Source organism: Anomaloglossus baeobatrachus, chromosome 6 (genome assembly GCF_048569485.1).
Source record: "Anomaloglossus baeobatrachus isolate aAnoBae1 chromosome 6, aAnoBae1.hap1, whole genome shotgun sequence".
In the NCBI taxonomy this organism is placed as follows: domain Eukaryota; kingdom Metazoa; phylum Chordata; class Amphibia; order Anura; family Aromobatidae; genus Anomaloglossus; species Anomaloglossus baeobatrachus.
Window position 1 is genome coordinate 262,671,304 of NC_134358.1, and position 19,968 is coordinate 262,691,271.

Consider the following 19,968-nt stretch of genomic DNA (forward strand, 5'->3'; position numbering starts at 1 on the left):
ATACATGCTGACAGCCAATTGGTGCCCAGCAGCTGATGTCGGTGTGCCAGGCCTTAGGGGTACTTTGCACACTACGACATCGCAAGCCGATGGCAGCGATGCCGAGTGCGATAGTCCCCGCCCCTGTCACAGCAGCGATATCTTGTTATAGCTGCCGTAGCGAACATTACCGCTACGGCAGCTTCATATGCACATACCTGCCCTGCGACGTCGCTCTGGCCTTCGACCCGCCTCCTTTCTAAGGGGGCAGGTCGTGCGGCGTCACAGCGACGTCACATGGCAGATGGCCAATAGAAGCAGAGGGGCAGAGATGAGCGGGACGTAAACATCCTGCCTACCTCCGTCCTTCCGCATAGCCACTTCACGTCACTTTCGATTTGACGCCACCGACATGGCACCTGCGATGTCGTAGTGTGCAAAGTACCCCTTAGCGCTGCATTGCAATGTCATTATGTATTGCCTATAGCTTGCATGTCGACGTCAGCTAATGACATATGCACCATCTACAGAAAAAGATGCACTGCATCTTGGAAGTGGAGGAGGGTGAGAAAAAGTTTTAATTTTTGGATGCGTTAGGGGCAGAATGGGAAACCTGTATACCACTAAGGGGCATTTTGCACACTACGACATCGCAAGCTGATGCTAGCGATGCCGAGCGCGATAGTCCCCGCCCCATCGCAGCTGCGATATCATGGCGATAGCTGGCGTAGCGAACATTATCGCTACGCAAGCTTCACATGCACTCACCTGCCCTGCGACATTGCTCTGACCGGCGACCCGCCTCCTTATTAAGGGGGCGGGTCGTGCGGCGTCATAGCGACGTCACACGGCAGGCGGCCAATAGAAGCGGAGGGGCGGAGATGAGCGGGACGTAAACATCCCGCCCACCTCCTTCCTTCCGCATAGCCGGCGTGAGCCGCAAAAGTTTGGACACACCTTCTCATCTCTAGAACAACTATTAAGAGGAGACTTTGTGCAGCAGGCCTTCATGGTAAAATAGCCGCTAGTTAACCATTGCTAAGGACAGGCAACAAGCAGAAGAGACTTGTTTGGGCTAAAGAACAAAAGGAATGGACATTAGACCAGTGGAAATCTGTGCTTTGGTCTGATTAGTCCAAATTTGAGATCTTTGCATCCAACCACTGTGTCTTTGTAGAAAAGGTGAATGGATGGACTCTACATGCCTGGTTCCCACCGTAAAGTATGGAGAAGGAGGGGTGATGGTGTGGGGGTGCTTTGCTTGTGACACTGTTGGGGATTTATTCAAAATTGAAGGCATACTAAACCAGCATGGCTTCCACAGCATCTGGCAGCGGCATGCTATTCCATCCGGTTTGCGTTTAGTTGGACCATCATTAATTTTTCAACAGGACAATGACCCCAAACACACCTCCAGGCTGTGTAAGGGCTATTTGACTTAGAAGGAGAGTGATGGGATGCTACACCAGATGACCTGGCCTCCACAGTCACCAGACCTGAACCCAATCGAGATGGTTTGGGGTGAGCTGGACCGCAGAGTGAAGGCAAAAGGGCCAACAAGTGCTAAGCATCTCTGGGAACTCCTTCAAGACTGTTGGAAAACCATTTCTAGTGACTACCTCTTGAAGCTCACTAAGAGAATGCCAAGAACGTGCAAAGCAGTAATCAAAGCAAAAGGTGGCTACTTTGAAGAACCTAGAATATAAGACATATTTTCAGTTGTTTCACACTTTTTTAAGTATTTCATTCCACATGTTTTCATTCATAGTTTTGATGTCTTCAATGTGAATCTACAGTTAGGTCCAGAAATATTTGGACAGTGACACAAGTTTTGTTATTTTAGCTGTTTACAAAAACATGTTCAGAAATACAATTATATATATAATATGGGCTGAAAGTGCATACTCCCAGCTGCAATATGAGAGTTTTCACATCCAAATCGGAGAAAGGGTTTAGGAATCATAGCTCTGTAATGCATAGCCTCCTCTTTTTAAAAAGACCAAAAGTAATTGGACAAGGGACTCTAAGGGCTGCAATTAACTCTGAAGGCGTCTCCCTCGTTAACCTGTAATCAATGAAGTAGTTAAAAGGTCTGGGGTTGATTACAGGTGTGTGGTTTTGCATTTGGAAGCTGTTGCTGTGACCAGATAACATGCGGTCTAAGGAACTCTCAATTGAGGTGAAGCAGAACATCCTGAGGCTGAAAAAAAAGAAAAAATCCATCAGAGAGATAGCAGACATGCTTGGAGTAGCAAAATCAACAGTCGGGTACATTCTGAGAAAAAAAGGAATTGACTGGTGAGCTTGGGAACTCAAAAAGGCCTGGGCGTCCACGGATGACAACAGTGGGGGATGATCACCGCATACTTTCTTTGGTGAAGAAGAACCCATTCACAACATCAACTGAAGTCCAGAACACTCTCCGTGAAGTAGGTGTATCTGTCTCTAAGTCAACAGTAAAGAGAAGACTCCATGAAAGTAAATACAAAGGGTTCACATCTAGATGCAAACCATTTATCAATTCCAAAAATAGACAGGCCAGAGTTAAATTTGCTGAAAAACACCTCATGAAGCCAGCTCAGTTCTGGAAAAGGATTCTATGGACAGATGAGACAAAGATCAACCTGTACCAGAATGATGGGAAGAAAAAAGTTTGGAGAAGAAAGGGAACGGCACATGATCCAAGGCACACCACATCCTCTGTAAAACATGGTGGAGGCAACGTGATGGCATGGGAATGCATGGCTTTCAATGGCACTGGGTCACTTGTGTTTATTGATGACATAACAGCAGACAAGAGTAGCCGGATGAATTCTGAAGTGTACCGGGATATACTTTCAGCCCAGATTCAGCCAAATGCCGCAAAGTTGATCGGACGGCGCTTCATAGTACAGATGGACAATGACCCCAAGCATACAGCCAAAGCTACCCAGGAGTTCATGAGTGCAAAAAAGTGGAACATTCTGCAATGGCCAAGTCAATCACCAGATCTTAACCCAATTGAGCATGTGTGGCGCCCCTGACCTGGCCAGGCACCACTGAGTACTGCACACATGCTGGGGACAGTACAAAACAGGTAATCCAGAAGGCTGACCGAGGTGTGTGACTACACAGGCGCATAGTGATCAGGTCTCACACATTTACCTTTGAGAGGACCCCTGGGGATCCCAGGAGGGGGCGAAGCCTCCATCTCCACTCGAGGGGTGTGGTAGAGAGCCTGGTTGCTAGGTGACGTAGGCAAGAACAGGAGAGGAGGGAAGAGTGAGCCGAAGACAGTTGAGTGGTGAAGTTCAGGGAGGGCAGAAGCAGACCCTGTAGCTCTACACAATTCTGACAACGTACGCGCAGTGACTACCGACGGGGGAGATCGGTCACCTGGGAGTGCTGCCCGAAATCCACCCACGACTAAAGAGAGAGCAACGGAGTGGAGAGTAAGGAGACTGTCAGGGAGATACCAGGCCCAAACGGGTAACAGGTCCCAGTGCAGGGATAGATCCACCTGTCCTTTGCCAAACCTGCATGAGGGGGCACTTTACACCCCCAAGACATCACCACAGAGTCCGCAGCCACGTAGCCAAAGTGAGGGCCCATAGCTCACAGGAGGCAAGCAGCCGGAGTGACCTGGTCCAGGCTACAAGCAAACGGGCCAAAAAGAAGGGGAGAGAGGCACCAGCAACTTCCCTGGGCGACCCCAGCAGGGCTTCAAGCAGGGGTTACCCCAAAACACAACGGGCTAAGGAAGGCGAGTTGGTAGCCACCCTCACCAGTCAGCCTGAAGGACACCTGGTTCCAGCCTGGTTCATCCCAGCTACGCCCGGGTTACTCACCCTGCCACGATCAGTGAGTAAAACCCCTGAAAGACATCCTGCTTGTGCGTGTGAGTCATTCTGCGACTTGTAGTTCCACACACCTACACGGGACCCTGGGGCATGCCTCACTCTCAGGAGGCTATTACAACTGACTGCACCTACTATCAGCCCCAGGCACCCCTAACCTGCAGTGGCGGTCTCCACTGACCGCAATTCTGAGAGTGGCGTCACGACAATCAAAATAGAGGATTTCCTACCTGTGACAAGATCCAGCCGCGTGGAGTCCCTGAAGGTAATGCACCGCTGCACCGACACCGAACCTCGGGGCCCCACACATCTGGCGTCACGAACAGGATAAGGACTAGACCTGTTCAGACAGGTGACCATGTGCCTGGGCGGTCCGCTTGGAAAATTGGAAGCGCCGCCATATTGCCACCATGAAAAGCGCGCTGAAAAACAACAGCAGCCCGCGCTGGGAGAAGTTACCGCCCACGAAGAGGTGTGGCTACTCAGAGATCCCCTGGAGGGTCCTGGCCTCGCAAGTGATGAGAGCGGAGGCGTTCAGAGACGTCGGGAAAGAAAGGGAGCCAGAAGCCTGCTACTAGAAGAAGGAGACGCAGAGGAAATGGCGTCTGAACGCAGAGACCCAGAGCCAGGCTCCGCTGCCTGGTGGTATCGGGAACTTGCCCAGTTTTGCGACCAACTGGAGGCCAGGGTCGTATGGCAGATCAGCGAGGGACGCACGGAGCTTCCGGAGATGGCTGCAGCGGTTCAGGCCTATGAGAGGGGAACCGCACGACGAGTGCCAGACCGAGCGGCGACGACTCAGACCCCGATGATGTTACCGATGGGTGAGTCCTGTGTTGCCCCTGTCAGCGCGAGTGCCCCGACCCCTGCTGCCATGCCCGCGGTCCCTGGGGAGATGCCCGGCGCGGCGACGCTGAATCAGGCCGCAGCCACGCCAGGTGCGGCCTGCCGAGCCCAGGCCGCCGCAACGATGCCCAGCCCGGCCCGCAAAGATCCGGCTGCCACCGCGACCCTCCTCCACGCCGCAGGTGCGGCCCGCCAAGGACCGGCTGCAGCTGCGACGCCAATCCAGGCCGCAGGGGCGATGCCCAGCCCGGCCTGCACAGATCCCATCGCAGCTGCGACACCAATTCAGGCCGCCGCAGCGATGCCCTGCCCGGCCCGCCAAGATCCGGTCCCTGCAGCGACTCCAACTCAGGCCGCCGCCACGCCAGGCTCGGCCCGCCGAGTCCAGGCCGCCGCAGCGACGCCCTGCTCGGCCCGCCAAGACCAGGCCGCTGCCGCGCCCGGCTCGGCCCGCCAAGACAAGACTGTACAATTATTTACCCCGGCCTGCCAGGTCAGAGCAGACACCGCTCCCCAGCCCAAGGAAATCCCTGCTAGGAAGTCCCTGCTGGGGGAGGACCCCGAATACTGGAAGCTGAAGGCTGACCTAGAGGCCCACTTCCCAAAGGAGATGGTGGACCGGTATCTGCTCCCTCCGCATACTCACAGGAAGACTCCTGCAACATTCATGCCAAAGGGTCCCCCGCCCTGGCCTGCTGATGAAAATCCATCCCTAGCGCTGCCACAAGAGGAGTGCCCAGAAGAACTAAGGGGGAGAGGAGGCCAGGAAGCTGAGAAGCTGACCCCAGAGCCATCAGCAGTGGATGCAGCACCAGTCCAAGAGCCAGAGATGCTGCCGTACTCCCGCTGGGATGAAGAGGGCCCGACATCCTCCGCTGAGGAAGATTTGTCCAGATAGCTCACCTGGGAGCCTGCAAGCGGTGAGATAGCAGCCAGGCTGGACCCAGCCCGCAGGACACGGCGCCGCAGCAGGACAAGGGATCCACCTGCACAGCAGTCTCCCGAGGAGAAGGACGAGGTCACGGCCAGAGACTTAGAGGAAAAGCGGTCCTTGAGAAGGGCCAAATCGCAGGTCAGAGGCCCACTTTGTCGAGGAGTTGTAGAAGACTTCAGTCTAAGGTCTGGATATGGCTTTATAGTAGCATCTGGTGTAAAGGAGGGCATATTTGTAAGCAGGAGAGACGTTAGAGCCCATTTGCCCAGAGGACACCCAGGAAGAGACCTACGGAAGGGAGATTTGGTCGAGTTCACAAAACATCAAGGAGAAAGAGGGTGGTACGCACTGGATGTCATACCATGTACCAGGAACCCCTACAGAGATCCTGCTATCTCTACAACAGATGATGACGACAGGTGCCAAAGCCCAATAGGCAAGAGCCCTGGTAAATAAAAGTAAAGTTAAATACGAAAGTACAGCAAGTTAAAGTTTGAAGTTTGCAACGTTATAGAAAAGTTTAAGAAATGTGCCCACATGAACTGATGTGAGAAAATCCTTTTGCACCTCGCGTATGGACCATAGGCTATGAACTGTCTATAGCCACAAACTCTCGCAGTGTTTATAGTTACCCCAGAGGTACAACCACTACCAGGGAGCACGCCTGTTTATGGGGCCTGGCTCTCCACCACAAAGAGGGTACCTGGTCAGCACCAACTGTGGAGGCCGCCTCTGCATCCTGCCAGAAGAGGCTGAAGGCGCGGCTCCACCAGGCCAGGTATACCCTGAAACCACCAGACCATGAAAGCCGCCTCTACATCCTGCCAGAAGTGGCTGAAGGCGCGGCCAATGGGAGAGGCAGATGGGAAGAAAGGTCTGGGGAAGCTGCTGGCCCAGACCTGGTTACCAAAAGAAACCGGTGACCTGCCGCCTGAGAGGGTTTAGGGTGGGTTAACGGACTTGTGGGTGGAGGGTGGTGATGTATGGTACCTGATGGTTTTAAAATGTTTTACCATGTTTTACTGTTTTATGCATTTTGAAATGTTGTCTTGCAGCCCGAGGACGTGCTGGTGATAACTAAGGGGGAATGTGGCGCCCCTGACCTGGTCAGGCACCACTGAGTACTGCACCCATGCTGGGGACAGTACAAAACAGGTAATCCAGAAGGCTGACCGAGGTGTGTGACTACACAGGCGCATAGTGATCAGGTCTCACACATTTACCTTTGAGAGGACCCCTGGGGATCCCAGGAGGGGGCGAAGCCTCCATCTCCACTCGAGGGGTGTGGTAGAGAGCCTGGTTGCTAGGTGACGTAGGCAAGAACAGGAGAGGAGGGAAGAGTGAGCCGAAGACAGTTGAGTGGTGAAGTTCAGGGAGGGCAGAAGCAGACCCTGTAGCTCTACACAATTCTGACAACGTACGCGCAGTGACTACCGACGGGGGAGATCGGTCACCTGGGAGTGCTGCCCGAAATCCACCCAAGACTAAAGAGAGAGCAACGGAGTGGAGAGTAAGGAGACTGTCAGGGAGATACCAGGCCCAAACGGGTAACAGGTCCCAGTGCAGGGATAGATCCACCTGTCCTTTGCCAAACCTGCATGAGGGGGCACTTTACACCCCCAAGACATCACCACAGAGTCCGCAGCCACGTAGCCAAAGTGAGGGCCCATAGCTCACAGGAGGCAAGCAGCCGGAGTGACCTGGTCCAGGCTACAAGCAAACGGGCCAAAAAGAAGGGGAGAGAGGCACCAGCAACTTCCCTGGGCGACCCCAGCAGGGCTTCAAGCAGGGGTTACCCCAAAACACAACGGGCTAAGGAAGGCGAGTTGGTAGCCACCCTCACCAGTCAGCCTGAAGGACACCTGGTTCCAGCCTGGTTCATCCCAGCTACGCCCGGGTTACTCACCCTGCCACGATCAGTGAGTAAAACCCCTGAAAGACATCCTGCTTGTGCGTGTGAGTCATTCTGCGACTTGTAGTTCCACACACCTACACGGGACCCTGGGGCATGCCTCACTCTCAGGAGGCTATTACAACTGACTGCACCTACTATCAGCCCCAGGCACCCCTAACCTGCAGTGGCGGTCTCCACTGACCGCAATTCTGAGAGTGGCGTCACGACAATCAAAATAGAGGATTTCCTACCTGTGACAAGATCCAGCCGCGTGGAGTCCCTGAAGGTAATGCACCGCTGCACCGACACCGAACCTCGGGGCCCCACACATGCATTTCACTTGCTCAAATCCAGACTTAAGACGGAAAGACCCACAAACAAGCAAGACCTAAAGGCTGCGGCTGTAAAGGCCTGGGAAAGCATTAAGAAGGAGGAATCCCAGCGTTTGGTGATGTCCATGGGTTCCAGACTTAAGGCAGTGATTGCCTCCAAAGGATTCGCAACAAAATATTGAAAATAAAAATATTTTTGTTTGGGTTTGGTTTATTTGTCCAATTACTTTTGACCTCCTAAAATGTGGAGTGTTTGTAAAGAAATGTGTACAATTCCTACAATTTCTATCAGATATTTTTGTTCAAACCTTCAAATTAAACGTTACAATCTGCACTTGAATTCTGTTGTAGAGGTTTCATTTCAAATCCAATGTGGTGGCATGCAGAGCCCAACTCGCGAAAATTGTGTCACTGTCCAAATATTTCTGGACCTAACTGTACACTTTTTATAGTCATGAAAATAAAGAAAGGTCTTTGAATGAGAAGGTGTGTCCAAACCTTTGGTCTGTACTGTATATATATATATATGTATTTATATATACACACACACACACACACACACACACAGTATATATATATATATATATATATATATATACTAGCTGTAGTACCCGGGCGTTGCCAGAGATAGTAACGGTCTCTCTGTCTCTCTCCCAGTCTCTGTCTGTGTGACGCTGTCTGTCTGTCTCGCTGTCTGTCTCTTTCCTTGTCTGTTTCTATCTCTCTGTCTGTATTTGCATCAGTCTATCTGTCTCAATCTCTGTTATCTGTCTGTCTCTCTCTCTCTCTCTCTGTTTGTCTCTTTGCCCATCTGTTTCTTTGCCCGTCTATCTCTTTGCACGTCAGTCTGTTTGCCTGGCTGTCTCTTTGCCCAGCTGTCTGTTTCTAGGTCTGTCTCTTTCCCGGTCTGTCTCTTTCCCGGTATGTCTCTTTCCAAGTCTATCTCTTTCCAGGGCTGTCACTTTGCCGGGCTGTCACTTTGCCGGGCTGTCACTTTGCCGGGCTGTCTCTTTCTAGGGCTGTCTATTTCCAAGTCTGTCTCTTTCCAGGGCTGTCTCTTTCCAGGGCTGTCTCTCTCCAGGGCTGTCTCTCTCCAGGGCTGTCTCTTTGCCCGGCTGTCTCTTTGCCCGGCTGTCTCTTTCTAGGGCTGTCTCTTTCCAGGGCTGTCTCTTTTCATGGCTGTCTCTCTCTAGGGCTGTCTCTTTCCCGGTCTGTCTCTTTGGGCGTCTGTCTCTTTGGGCATCTGTCTCTTTGGGCATCTGTCTCTTTGCACGGCTGTGTCTTTGCCCGTCTGTCTCTGTCTTTCTTTATCCGTCTCCCCACCGACATCTTTTTACCTCACACATAAGCTTGTTATACTAACAGTTTATTTTGTACTACTGACAGTTGCTATTTATAGCCTGCAGCTCCCAGCTCCATTCAGTTTAATGGTTGCAGGATTTTTGTAGAGTAACTGGAAAGGACGGGGTTAAATTTTCTCGCCCAAACATAGTCTATGACGTTCCCTGAGTCACATGGAGTGTCTGTGCAAAATTTCGTGATTGTACATGCGACGGTGCGGATTCCTTTAGCGGACATATACACATACACACACACACACACACACACACACACACACATACACTGAGCTTTATATATTAGATATATCATGAAAACCTGATATAAACAAGTAATTTTCTGATTTTTCTCTTAAAAGTGTTCACAAACCCTCACATTATAAAAGTAAGAAAATGAGGCTTAACAATGTTTAACGTTATCCACAAGAAGAGCTGTGTCTGATTTGTTCTGCAGGGTATGGATCGCGGAAGGACAAAACAACTGGATAATTAATTTATTCAAAGGTGGGATTATCATCATTCACTTCTGGAATAGCTGTAAAACTATAATAGGTTGTCACATTATGGAACATTTGATGTGTTTGGCACCTTAAAATAGGGAGCTGCCTAGTTAATGCAAGATTTGTATTCATTCATTGGATGTAAGGCAGTTAAAACGCTCTCCAGATATCTCAAGGTGACACCAATTCTATGTTCTACTTAGGTGCCATAAATTACGGCTGTATGGGACCACTGTCCAACAGCGGAAAAGTGTGTTCACATCTTTTTTTTGTGCTGTTTTGAGCGTCTTACCTTTCCAACATAGAGAGGTTCTGTTCCTGTGTACTCCTCCAAGACAAAGAACTGGTTCCATACCCAGCTTCTCTTCAGCCGATTGTGCTGCAATTGTTTGTTCATGGATTTATCATCCAATTCTCTAATTAGTTGACTGGAAGAGCCAAAAACGCCATTTGTCAAGTCCAATAACATCATGTAGTAAATGTAGACGCCTTGTCCGGGATAGCTCTTCAAATGTCTCATTCTCTTGTGATCTCTTTTTAGTTTTAATTAATAAAAGTACGGACCAAGTTGATGTCAAATAAATAAAGTAGTAGAAAGTTGGTTGATCCTTTGACTTTGAAGGTAGTCCTAACAGCAGATACCTAGGAAGCTGAGAAAGAATAAAGTAGCGTAAAGTCAAATGATATCATCAGTGGAAATAATGATATTTTCTGCTACAAAATGTGGAGTCTTTCGCATGGGTAGCATGATAATAAAATATGAACAGTATGTTTAGGAACAAAGAGGCCTGTTATCTTCCTATATACAACAAAGTGCGTTTGGACACAGGCACACTGGGGGTTGTAGTTAGTGGGGAGGATTACTTCACTTTGGTTACTTTGATTACAACAGGGTTCCACTGTATTATTGATTTGCTGGAGTTAACAGCATGCTCTCAGAAATACAGTATTTATGATCTGAAAAGCCCTTTGAAACTGCTGAATATAAGCATTCGCTTCCAGAAAATAGAATACCTACCAAGCAATTTCCAAGGACATCTGCTTTTTTTTTTCCTAAATATATATTTTGTTGAGACACAAAAGCATATAACGGTTATTTTTATGGCAAATCTGTATCATTCCTGACCTTAATTACTATTTTACGCTTGCTGTGGCATTCAATGTCACATGAATTGCAGTTTTCCGGAGACGTGCATCAGTACAGATAATGCCGGGACACAGCCCAGATTTGAATGGTCAGTTAATCATTATGTGATCCACATGGGAGATTGGGGGTTTGACAGTCACATGCCATTGTATGATATTGTGCCAGTCAGACGAACAGATTTTCTTTCTTTAGTCTGAAAGACTTGTTTAGGTAAAGGAATGTCGACCTCCGATACAGGAAGCTCTCTCATCAGTCAAGGGTCTTTTGTTGCCATGAAGTCAGATTAGCTGGTGACCTCACTTGGAGCTATTGAGCAGGGAAACTTTTTCTTTCACAGTTTTGTGGGACTTAATGAGGTGGCATTGCGCTCAAGTTACTCTGTCAAAACACTCCGAACATCTTTTATAGCAATAGCGTTGAGATGCTCAGTTTAAAGGCCCTTAAGTCAATTCTCCTTCTGCTTTCTCTCTTGTCCTCTCTCCATCTGGCTCGCACAAGCAATTATAGCAATGTTTATTTATGATTTGGCAACTTAGTGGCAATACATTTTACAACTTTTTTTGTGCTTTAATTTATTGGCAGCAACTGAACAGCTGTGTGTCTCCAAGAAAGTCATAATGTATACAATCTCCCTTTAATTCCCACTTCTTAAGAATTTAATACAGCTGCACTGCAAATAACAGAAAGTAATATTAAAGGGAACGTGTCATGTTGAAAATGGTATCTGATCTTCAGGCAGAATGTCATAAATTAATGCTGACTACGTTGATTTACATTATTATAGGAGAGTGTTAGAATAACCTGCTTTTTATTGGAATCTCTACTGAAAAACGGTCTTTACTTTGTGACATTTATGTGCATGAAGAGATATCTGTTAAATATTGGCCTCCTTCTTTTCAAACTTTCCTCTTTCCAATCTATCCTGATGCATCAGCTGGGGTCATATTTCTGTCCAGCAGCTACACCAATGCCTCCACTTTGTGCCAGTCATTGCACTGATTGTTCATCTGCTATAGCATACAACACAAAATTATCACACACCCACAAAGCTCTCCACAGTTCTTCACTGCTTTACATTTCCTCTCTTATCTCTTTCCAACACATCAGCAGTACTCTACATTCTGTTAATGATCTAAGATCAACATCTTGCATAATCCAAAACTCTCACTCTGTCTTTAAAGGTACCGTCACACATAACGAGATCGCTAGTGAGATCGCAGCTGAGTCACGGTTTCCATGATGCAGTAGCGATCCCGTTAGCAATCTTGTTATATGTGACACCTAACAGCGATCAGGCTCCTGTTGTGAGATCTCTAGTCTTTGCAGAATGGTCCAGGCCATTTTCTTCAAAGGCGATGTCCTGCTGGGCAGGACACATCCCTGTGTTTGACACTGTGTGACAGGGTCACAGTGACTGCTGAGATCATTATACAGGTCGCTTCTGCGACCGGTATTGTTCCTGCATCGCTGGTAAGATCTGACTGTGTGACATCTCACCTGCGACCTCCCAGCGACTTACCTGCGATCCCTATCAGGTCGCATCGTTTTCGGGATCGCTGGTAAGTCGTTGTGTGTGACTGGGCCTTAAGGGGTACTTCACACACAGCGAGATCGCTACTGAGATCACTGCTGAGTCACGTCTTTTGTGACGCAGCAGTGACCTCATTAGCGATCTCGCTGTGTGTGACACTGAGCAGCGATCTGGCCCCTGCTGTGAGATCGCTGCTCGTTACACACAGCCCTGGTTCGTTTTTTTATTGTTGCTCTCCCGTTGATAAGCACACATCGCTGTGTGTGACAGAGAGAGAGCAACAATCCTGAATGTGCAGGGAGCAGGAGTCGGCGTCTGACAGCCTGCGGTAAGCTGTAACCAAGGTAAACATCAGGTAACCAAGGTGGTTACCCGATATTTACCTTCGTTACCAGCCTCTGCAGCTCTCACCCTGCCAGTGTCGGCTCCAGCTCCCTGCACACGCTAAACTAAGCGGTGTGCACTGGTAACTAAGGTAAACATTGGGTAACCATACCCGATGTTTACCTTAGTTACCAGTGTCCGCAGCTTCCAGACGCCGGCTCCGTGCAAGCGCAGCGTCGCTTGCACGTCGCTGCTGGCTGGGGGCTGGTCACTGGTCGCTGGTGAGATCTGCCTGTTTGACAGCTCACCAGCGACCATGCAGCGACGCAGCAGCGATCCTGACCAGGTCAGATCGCTGGTGGGATCGCTGCTGCGTCGCTAAAGTGTGACGGTACCCTTAAAGGCCCAGTCACACTAAACAACTTACCAGCGATCCCAACAACGATCAAACCTGATAGGGATCGCTGGTAAGTTGCTAGGAGGTTGCTGGTGAGATGTCACACTGCGACGCTCCAGCGATCCCACCAGCAACCTGACCTGGCAGGGATCGCTGGAGCGTCGCTACACGAGTTGCTGGTGAGCTCACCAGCAACCAGTGTCCCAGCCCCCAGCCAGCAGCGCCGCGTGGAAGATGCTGCGCTTGGTAACTAAGGTAAATATCGGGTAACCAACCCGATATTTACCTTGGTTACCAGTGCACGCAACTACACGTGCAAAGAGCAGGGAGCAGCGCACACCGCTTAGCGCTGGCTCCCTGCTCTCCTAGTTACAGCACACATTGGGTTAATTACCCGATGTGTGCTGCAGCTACATGTGCACAGAGCAGGAGCCAGCACTGACAGTGAGAGCGGAGGAGGCTGGTAACAAAGGTAAATATCGGGTAACCAAGGACAGGGCTTCTTGGTTACCCGATGTTTACATTGGTTACCAGCCTCCGCAGAAGCCGGCTCCTGCTGCCTGCACATTTAGTTGTTGCTGTCTCGCTGTCACACACAGCGATCTGTGCTTCACAGCGGGACAGCAACAACTAAAAAATGGCCCAGGCCATTCAGCAACAACCAACGACCTCACAGCAGGAGCCAGGTTGTTGCTGGATGTCACACACAGCAACATCACTAGCAACATCGCTGCTACGTCACAAAAGTTGTTCGTTAGCAGCGATGTTGCTAGCGATGTTGCTTAGTGTGACGGGGCCTTAAGACTATTCTAGGGCTGCCAAGTTCTCTGGAATACAATATCCCATACAAATTGATTAATTCCAGATCATCTTTCCGCTCTACTTTTAAGATCACATCTCACCACTTGTCCATTTGACTCGTTCCCATCCCACCTCATCCCCAATCTTACTGCAGTCTTGATCTTAACCCTAAGCCATGTATTCAACCTATCACTAACAACTGGTATATTCCCCTTACGCTTTAAACATGCCTCCATCACACCCATCGTCAAAAAGCCCTCCCTTGTCCCTTCCTCTGTGTCAAACTATTGCCCCATATCCCTTCTATTTTATGCCTCAAAAGTACTGGAACAGCATGTCCATCTTGAACTGTCCTCACACCTCTCTTCCTGCTTCCTCATTGACCGGCTACAACCTGGTTTCCGACCGAATCATTCCACTGAAACTACCCTAACTAAAGTCACCAATGACTTACTAACAGTCAAAGCCAAGCGACACTACTCTTTCCTCCTCCTGCTGAACCTGTCTTCTGCCTTTGACACAATGGACTATTCCCTTCTACTACAGATTCTCTCATCCCTGGGCATCACAGACTTAGCTCTATCCTGGCTCTCCTCATACCTCACTGACTGGACTTTCAGCATCTCCTACTCTCACATCACTTCCTCATCTCCCCCCTATCTGTCGGTGTCCCCCAAGGTTCAGCTCTTGGACCCCTGTTGTTCCCCACAGAAAACTTTGGCCTGGGACAGCTCATAGAGCCCAATCGCTTTCATTATCATCTCTCTGCTGATGATATGCAGATCTATCTCTCTGGATCTGACATCACCTCCTTACTATCCAGAATCCCACAATGTCTATCTGCTGTTTCATCCTTTTTATCTGATCAATTTCTAAAACTTATCATGGACAAAACAGAATTAATTTTCTTTCCCCCTCCTCACTCAACCCCCACAACAGACCTATCCATCAAAGTCGATGGCAGCTCACTCTCCCCAGTCCCATGTGCTCACTGCCTGGGGATGACCCTCGACTCTGCTCTTTCCTTCAAGCCACACATCCAAACTCTCTTCACCTTCTGCCGCCTCCAACTCAAAAATATTTTCTGGATTCGTACATTTCTTTCCCTTGAACATACAAAAACACTAGTGCCCCCTGCTCTGTGGCTTCCCTTCAGTCTCACACCCCTTCAAACTATTCTAAAATATGCTGCCCGACTAATGCACCTGTACCCCTACTACTACCCAACTTCCCCTCTCTGCCAATCCCTTCACTGGTTTCCTACTGCCCAACAACTCTAGTTAAAAACCCTAATTATAACATTCAAAGCCATCCACAACCTGTGTCCTCCATATATCTGTGACCTAGTCTCCTGGTACTTACTTGCATGTAACCTCCGCTCCTCACAAGATTTCCTTCTCTACTCTTCTCGCATCTCCTATTCCCACAATCGCATCCAAGATATCTCCCGTGCATCCCCCATACTCTGGAACTCTCTGCCACAACATATCAGACTCTCACCTACCTTGAAAAGCTTCAAAAGGAACCTGAAGAGCCATCTTTTCCACCAAGCGTACAACCTTCAGTAATCTTCAGTCCTCCATAGCGCTGCATGACCATCTCCACCCTCAACTTCTGTATCCTCACCCATCCCTTCTAGACTGTGAGCCCTGAGGGTTCTCTCTCCTCCCGTACCTGTCTGTGCCTTGTATTGTTTGATTATTGTACGTGTCCCTATTTTGTATACCCTTTTCACATGTAAAGTGCCATGGAATAAATAGCGCTATAATAATAATAATAATGATAATAATATAAATTCCCAGTTTCTACAGTTTTAAGGGTACCCACTCATCTCTTTAGGCAAGCATATCACTGCACCTTACTAATCTAACTGTTCCATGTTCTCCATCCTCCTAATTCCTCACCCTCAATGCACTCAGTAGCACTTTGTATCTATACTAATACAGATACTGGTTGATGACTGGTTCATGCTGCTCTATTTGAAACCCCTATTTACTGTAATGATGGCTGAACCATACACGACAAGCACTTTTAACCTCTTTGTCAATCTTATTTCTTTATGAATTGTAAGGATTTGAGCAGGGCCCTCACTCCTTTTGTTTAAATTCTGCAATATCTGATATTGTTTCCACATGTTCCCTTTTAATTGCAAAGTGCTTCAGAAAATGTTGGTGGTATATATAAAATTTTTAATAGTATTTATATGTTATTTATAATATGCATACAAACTATCTAGATTTCAATGAAAGAAACATAAGTGATACTGAGTCTTATCCAAAAAATCTATATACTGTTATGCTTAGCTATGCCTTCTTTATATCATGCTGTCTACAGATTGGACTGTATGTACAACTTGACAGGCTTCTTTTAAGGTTTGTGCTTTTGTGTACATTCATGCAAATACTGCTAAAAGACATATATTTGAGTGATTTTAATCTGGGTACAGTGCTTCTGAATAACTAAGCACAATTTTATCTTTTTTTCTTTCATATTGTATTACCTATTATTTCTATAATACATATACCGTATTTTTCGTTTTAAAGGACGCACCAGATTATACGACACATCCCAAATTTAGAGATAAAAAAGGTAAAAAAAATTGGAAATGGGGTCCATCTTATCCTCTGGTGTTGTTTTACTGGAGGGGGGTGGCAGCGGTGGTGGAGCGGGGTCACAGGAGGCAGTGGTGGCGGCAGCAGCGGGTCAGTGTCAGCGGCGGGTTAGTGGTGGAGCAGGCCGGTGCAGTGAGTGTCCCAGTCTGTCCGCAGCCCATGTTCAAATGATGGTGCCCAGAGCGGCACTTGCACAGATGGAGCTCTCATCCAAGAGCTCCATCTGCACACGCGCTTATTCCCGAGCACCATCATTTGATACCGGGTCCGCGGACAGACTGGGACACTCGCCGCACAGTCACTGCAGGCCGCACAGCCATGCACAGAGTGGCAGCCGATATAGAGAGGCATTCGCCGCCCGCACGCAGCGACACGCACTTGGCCGCCCGCACATGGTCGCCTGCCCGCACGCACCTGGCTGCCCACACACAGAGCTGCACAGACAGCCATCCCCCCGGTAAGCTATATTTGGATTTTAAGACGCACCCCTCATTTTCCTCCCACATTTTTGGGAGGAAAAGTGCGTCTTATAATCTGAAAAATACGGTGATTTGTATATATATATATATATATATATATATATATATATATATATATATATATATATACTGTGATGTACAGGAGTTCCTTGGATACGCCATGCCTCTTAATGAATGTGACATATTTTTCTACTGCTGTGTGCCACCGCCAGGAATGTACTCCGGCCAGTTGAAATGTTTGCTACTTTTGAGGTGTAAGTTATGAGGAATTTTTTAACATTGCACAACAATGCCCAATTTCCATGGAGCTACACACACTTTTCAGAAACATTTCTTGGGACTGGATACCACCAAAGGTTGCACAATTTTTGCATAACTAAGTTGCATAAAAACGTTGCAACATTTGCACCAGTTTTATGTCAAAATTTAAGACAAAAGTAGATAATCTTGGATTTTGTGTCCAACACAAATCAAGGGCATTATCTATGTCCAATTTGCCTATTGTACCCATATGTTTCTGTGTTTTTATTCTCCAACTTTAAAGACTTATTTATAGGCTAACAGACCGAGATAGTAAATATGATTCTCATTGATTATATGACTGGACAAGGATGATGAACTCAATATTGATCTGCAAATATTTTCATGCTATATAAATAATAGAAAATAAACTCACTGCTAACTTGATGTGCATGGTGTTCTGGATATACAGACATGAGTGCTGCAGCCAATCACTGGCTGCTGAAATGCTGCATTGGTCACAGCTGTGGCCAATGATTGATGGCTTCAGCAATCCATCTTTCTCTGCCATAAAAGGAAGCATGGAGACTGGTAGGGGATTTGGGCAGCATAAAGGAGGAGGAGCAGCAGTTGTTTTACACTGTAGGTGAGTATATTTCTTACACCACGCTAGTTGTTTCTTATGGGTGGACAATTTTATCAATAATATTTTTATTATTCTTCTTGAGTAGAAGTTGTTGCTGCTTCTTGCTGTGGAGCAGTAAATCCAGTCGTCTTATTTTCGGTCAATTTATTCTATAAAGTTGAATATTGAAAGCAATATTGGAGCTGGAAAGATATCTTTGGTACTAGAGATGAGAAAATGTATTCCAGTGGAATTGATTTTATTTGAAATTTGCAAAAATAAGTAGTCTCAGAACTGGGTGTTTTAGAGGTTAATAAATGAGTGAAAGAGGTTGCTTTTTCGTATTTGATTTAAAATAAAGGATTTTTGGGGTGTTTGTGTTAATTTATTTTCCCTTACAATGGGGGATGCCTTCCATTACTACCTTAGGGCTTAATGGCAGCTGTGAGCTGTGATTAACCCCTTATTACCCCGATTACCACCTCACCAGGGCAATCGGGATGAGCCTAGTAAAGTGCTGGGATTGTCACATGTAATGGATGCGGTAATTTTGGGTGAATGCAGGCTGCAATTTTTAGGCTGGGGATTGCCCAAAAAGCATGAGTTCCTCCAGCCTGAGAATACCAGCCCCCAGCTCTAAGGCTTTATTATCCCTGGGTATCCAAATTTGGGGGGACTGCACTCCATTTTCTTAAACTTAAAAATTTTAAAAAGCTGCATGCGGTTCCTCTTATTTTGATGCACAGGCAAGATAAGCACACAGCTGGGGGCTGCAGCCCATAGCCATGGGATTTATCATGGCTACTATCATAAAACTGTTGTGCTCAAAAGTTTACATACCCCAGCAGATGTTTTGCTTTCTTGGCCTTTTTTCAGACAGTATGAATGATAACACAAAATCTTTTTTTCCACTTATGGTTAGTGGTTGGGTCAAGCTATTTATTGTCAAATTACTGTGTTTTCTCTTTTTAAGTCATAATGACAACCAAAAACAACCAAATGTCCCTGATCAAAAGTTCACATACCCTGGTGATTTTGGCCTGATAATATGCACAGAAGTTGATACAAATGGGTTTTAATGGCTAATAAAGATAACATCCTCACCTGTGACCTGTTTGCTTGTGTGTGCTTAAAAGCTAAGTGTTGTGAATGTCAGTTATGCTTTGGCTGCTGGGAGGCTCCCTTTTGTGGCCAGGAATGGTTTGTACATAGACCAGGTGTGTTGAGCAATGGGCGTTTACATTGCTAACTCTCTGCTTATTTAAATCCTGGTCTGATAGCAGGCTATGCCGGATGTCAGTTGTTCTTTGTTCATCAGCCTGCTTCATTCTGCTCCACACCACATCTATCCCAGATAAGTGCTTTGCTCTTTATTTGTTGTTTGGTTCTTTTACTCTTATCTGAGTTTGTCATTTGCTGTGGTTGTTTTCAGTTTTTTTTGCATGCAGGGATTTTCCCTCTCTGTTGTTTAGCTGGGAAACTCCCTGAAGTTTTGTTTGGAGTATAGCTCCTATATAGGACAGAGTGCAGATCGTGCGATCTGAGGGCCTTTTTGTACTATCAGGAATTTGGAATTTTGCAGGGTTTTTCTCTGGCCACCATCAGCCCCTTTCCTGTCCTTTCCTATTTTAGTCAGTGGGGGCCTCACCTTTCCTATCATCTATCTGTGTATTGTGTTTTCCTATATCCCCGCAGTCTTTGAATGTGGGGGCCTTGCTATTTTTTGTCTATTTTCTGAGGCAGAGAGTTATTCATCTTTCCTTCCTTTAGGATAGCTAGTTCTCCGGCTGGGTTCGCGGTGTACAGGATGTTAGTTCACTCCTCGGCTACTTCTAGTGTTGATGGTTAGTAAGGGGATGGCGGCCAGATTAGTTGCAAATGCTCTTGTCACCTTTTACCAATGAGTTATGGTGGTCTTCCATGGTTCCGGATCATAACAGCTAAGTAAGTTTCTGGGATCTAGACTCTTGCATCTTTTATCCAGCCACTGATGTTTCTGGATTGTGAGTCATAGGGAAAGCAAAAGAACTATCAACTGATCTACAGGAAAACATAGTTATAATGTATAAATCAGGAAAGGGATACAAAAAGATTTCCAAATAATTAATAATGCCAGTCAGCAGTGTTCAAAATGTGATTAACAAATGGCAAATC

General features: G+C 47.3%; 1 protein-coding gene across 1 annotated transcript in view; it reads right to left on the reverse strand.

Moving 5' to 3' along the window:
• Positions 1–19,968, reverse strand: part of CDH20 (cadherin 20) — a 759,598-nt gene that overhangs the window by 101,377 nt on the left and 638,253 nt on the right. Inside the window, exon 4 of the mRNA XM_075314847.1 lies at positions 9,951–10,308. Within this exon, the coding sequence (XP_075170962.1) occupies positions 9,951–10,178 (228 nt within the window). The 5' untranslated portion in view covers positions 10,179–10,308. The remainder of the gene's footprint in view (positions 1–9,950; positions 10,309–19,968) is intronic.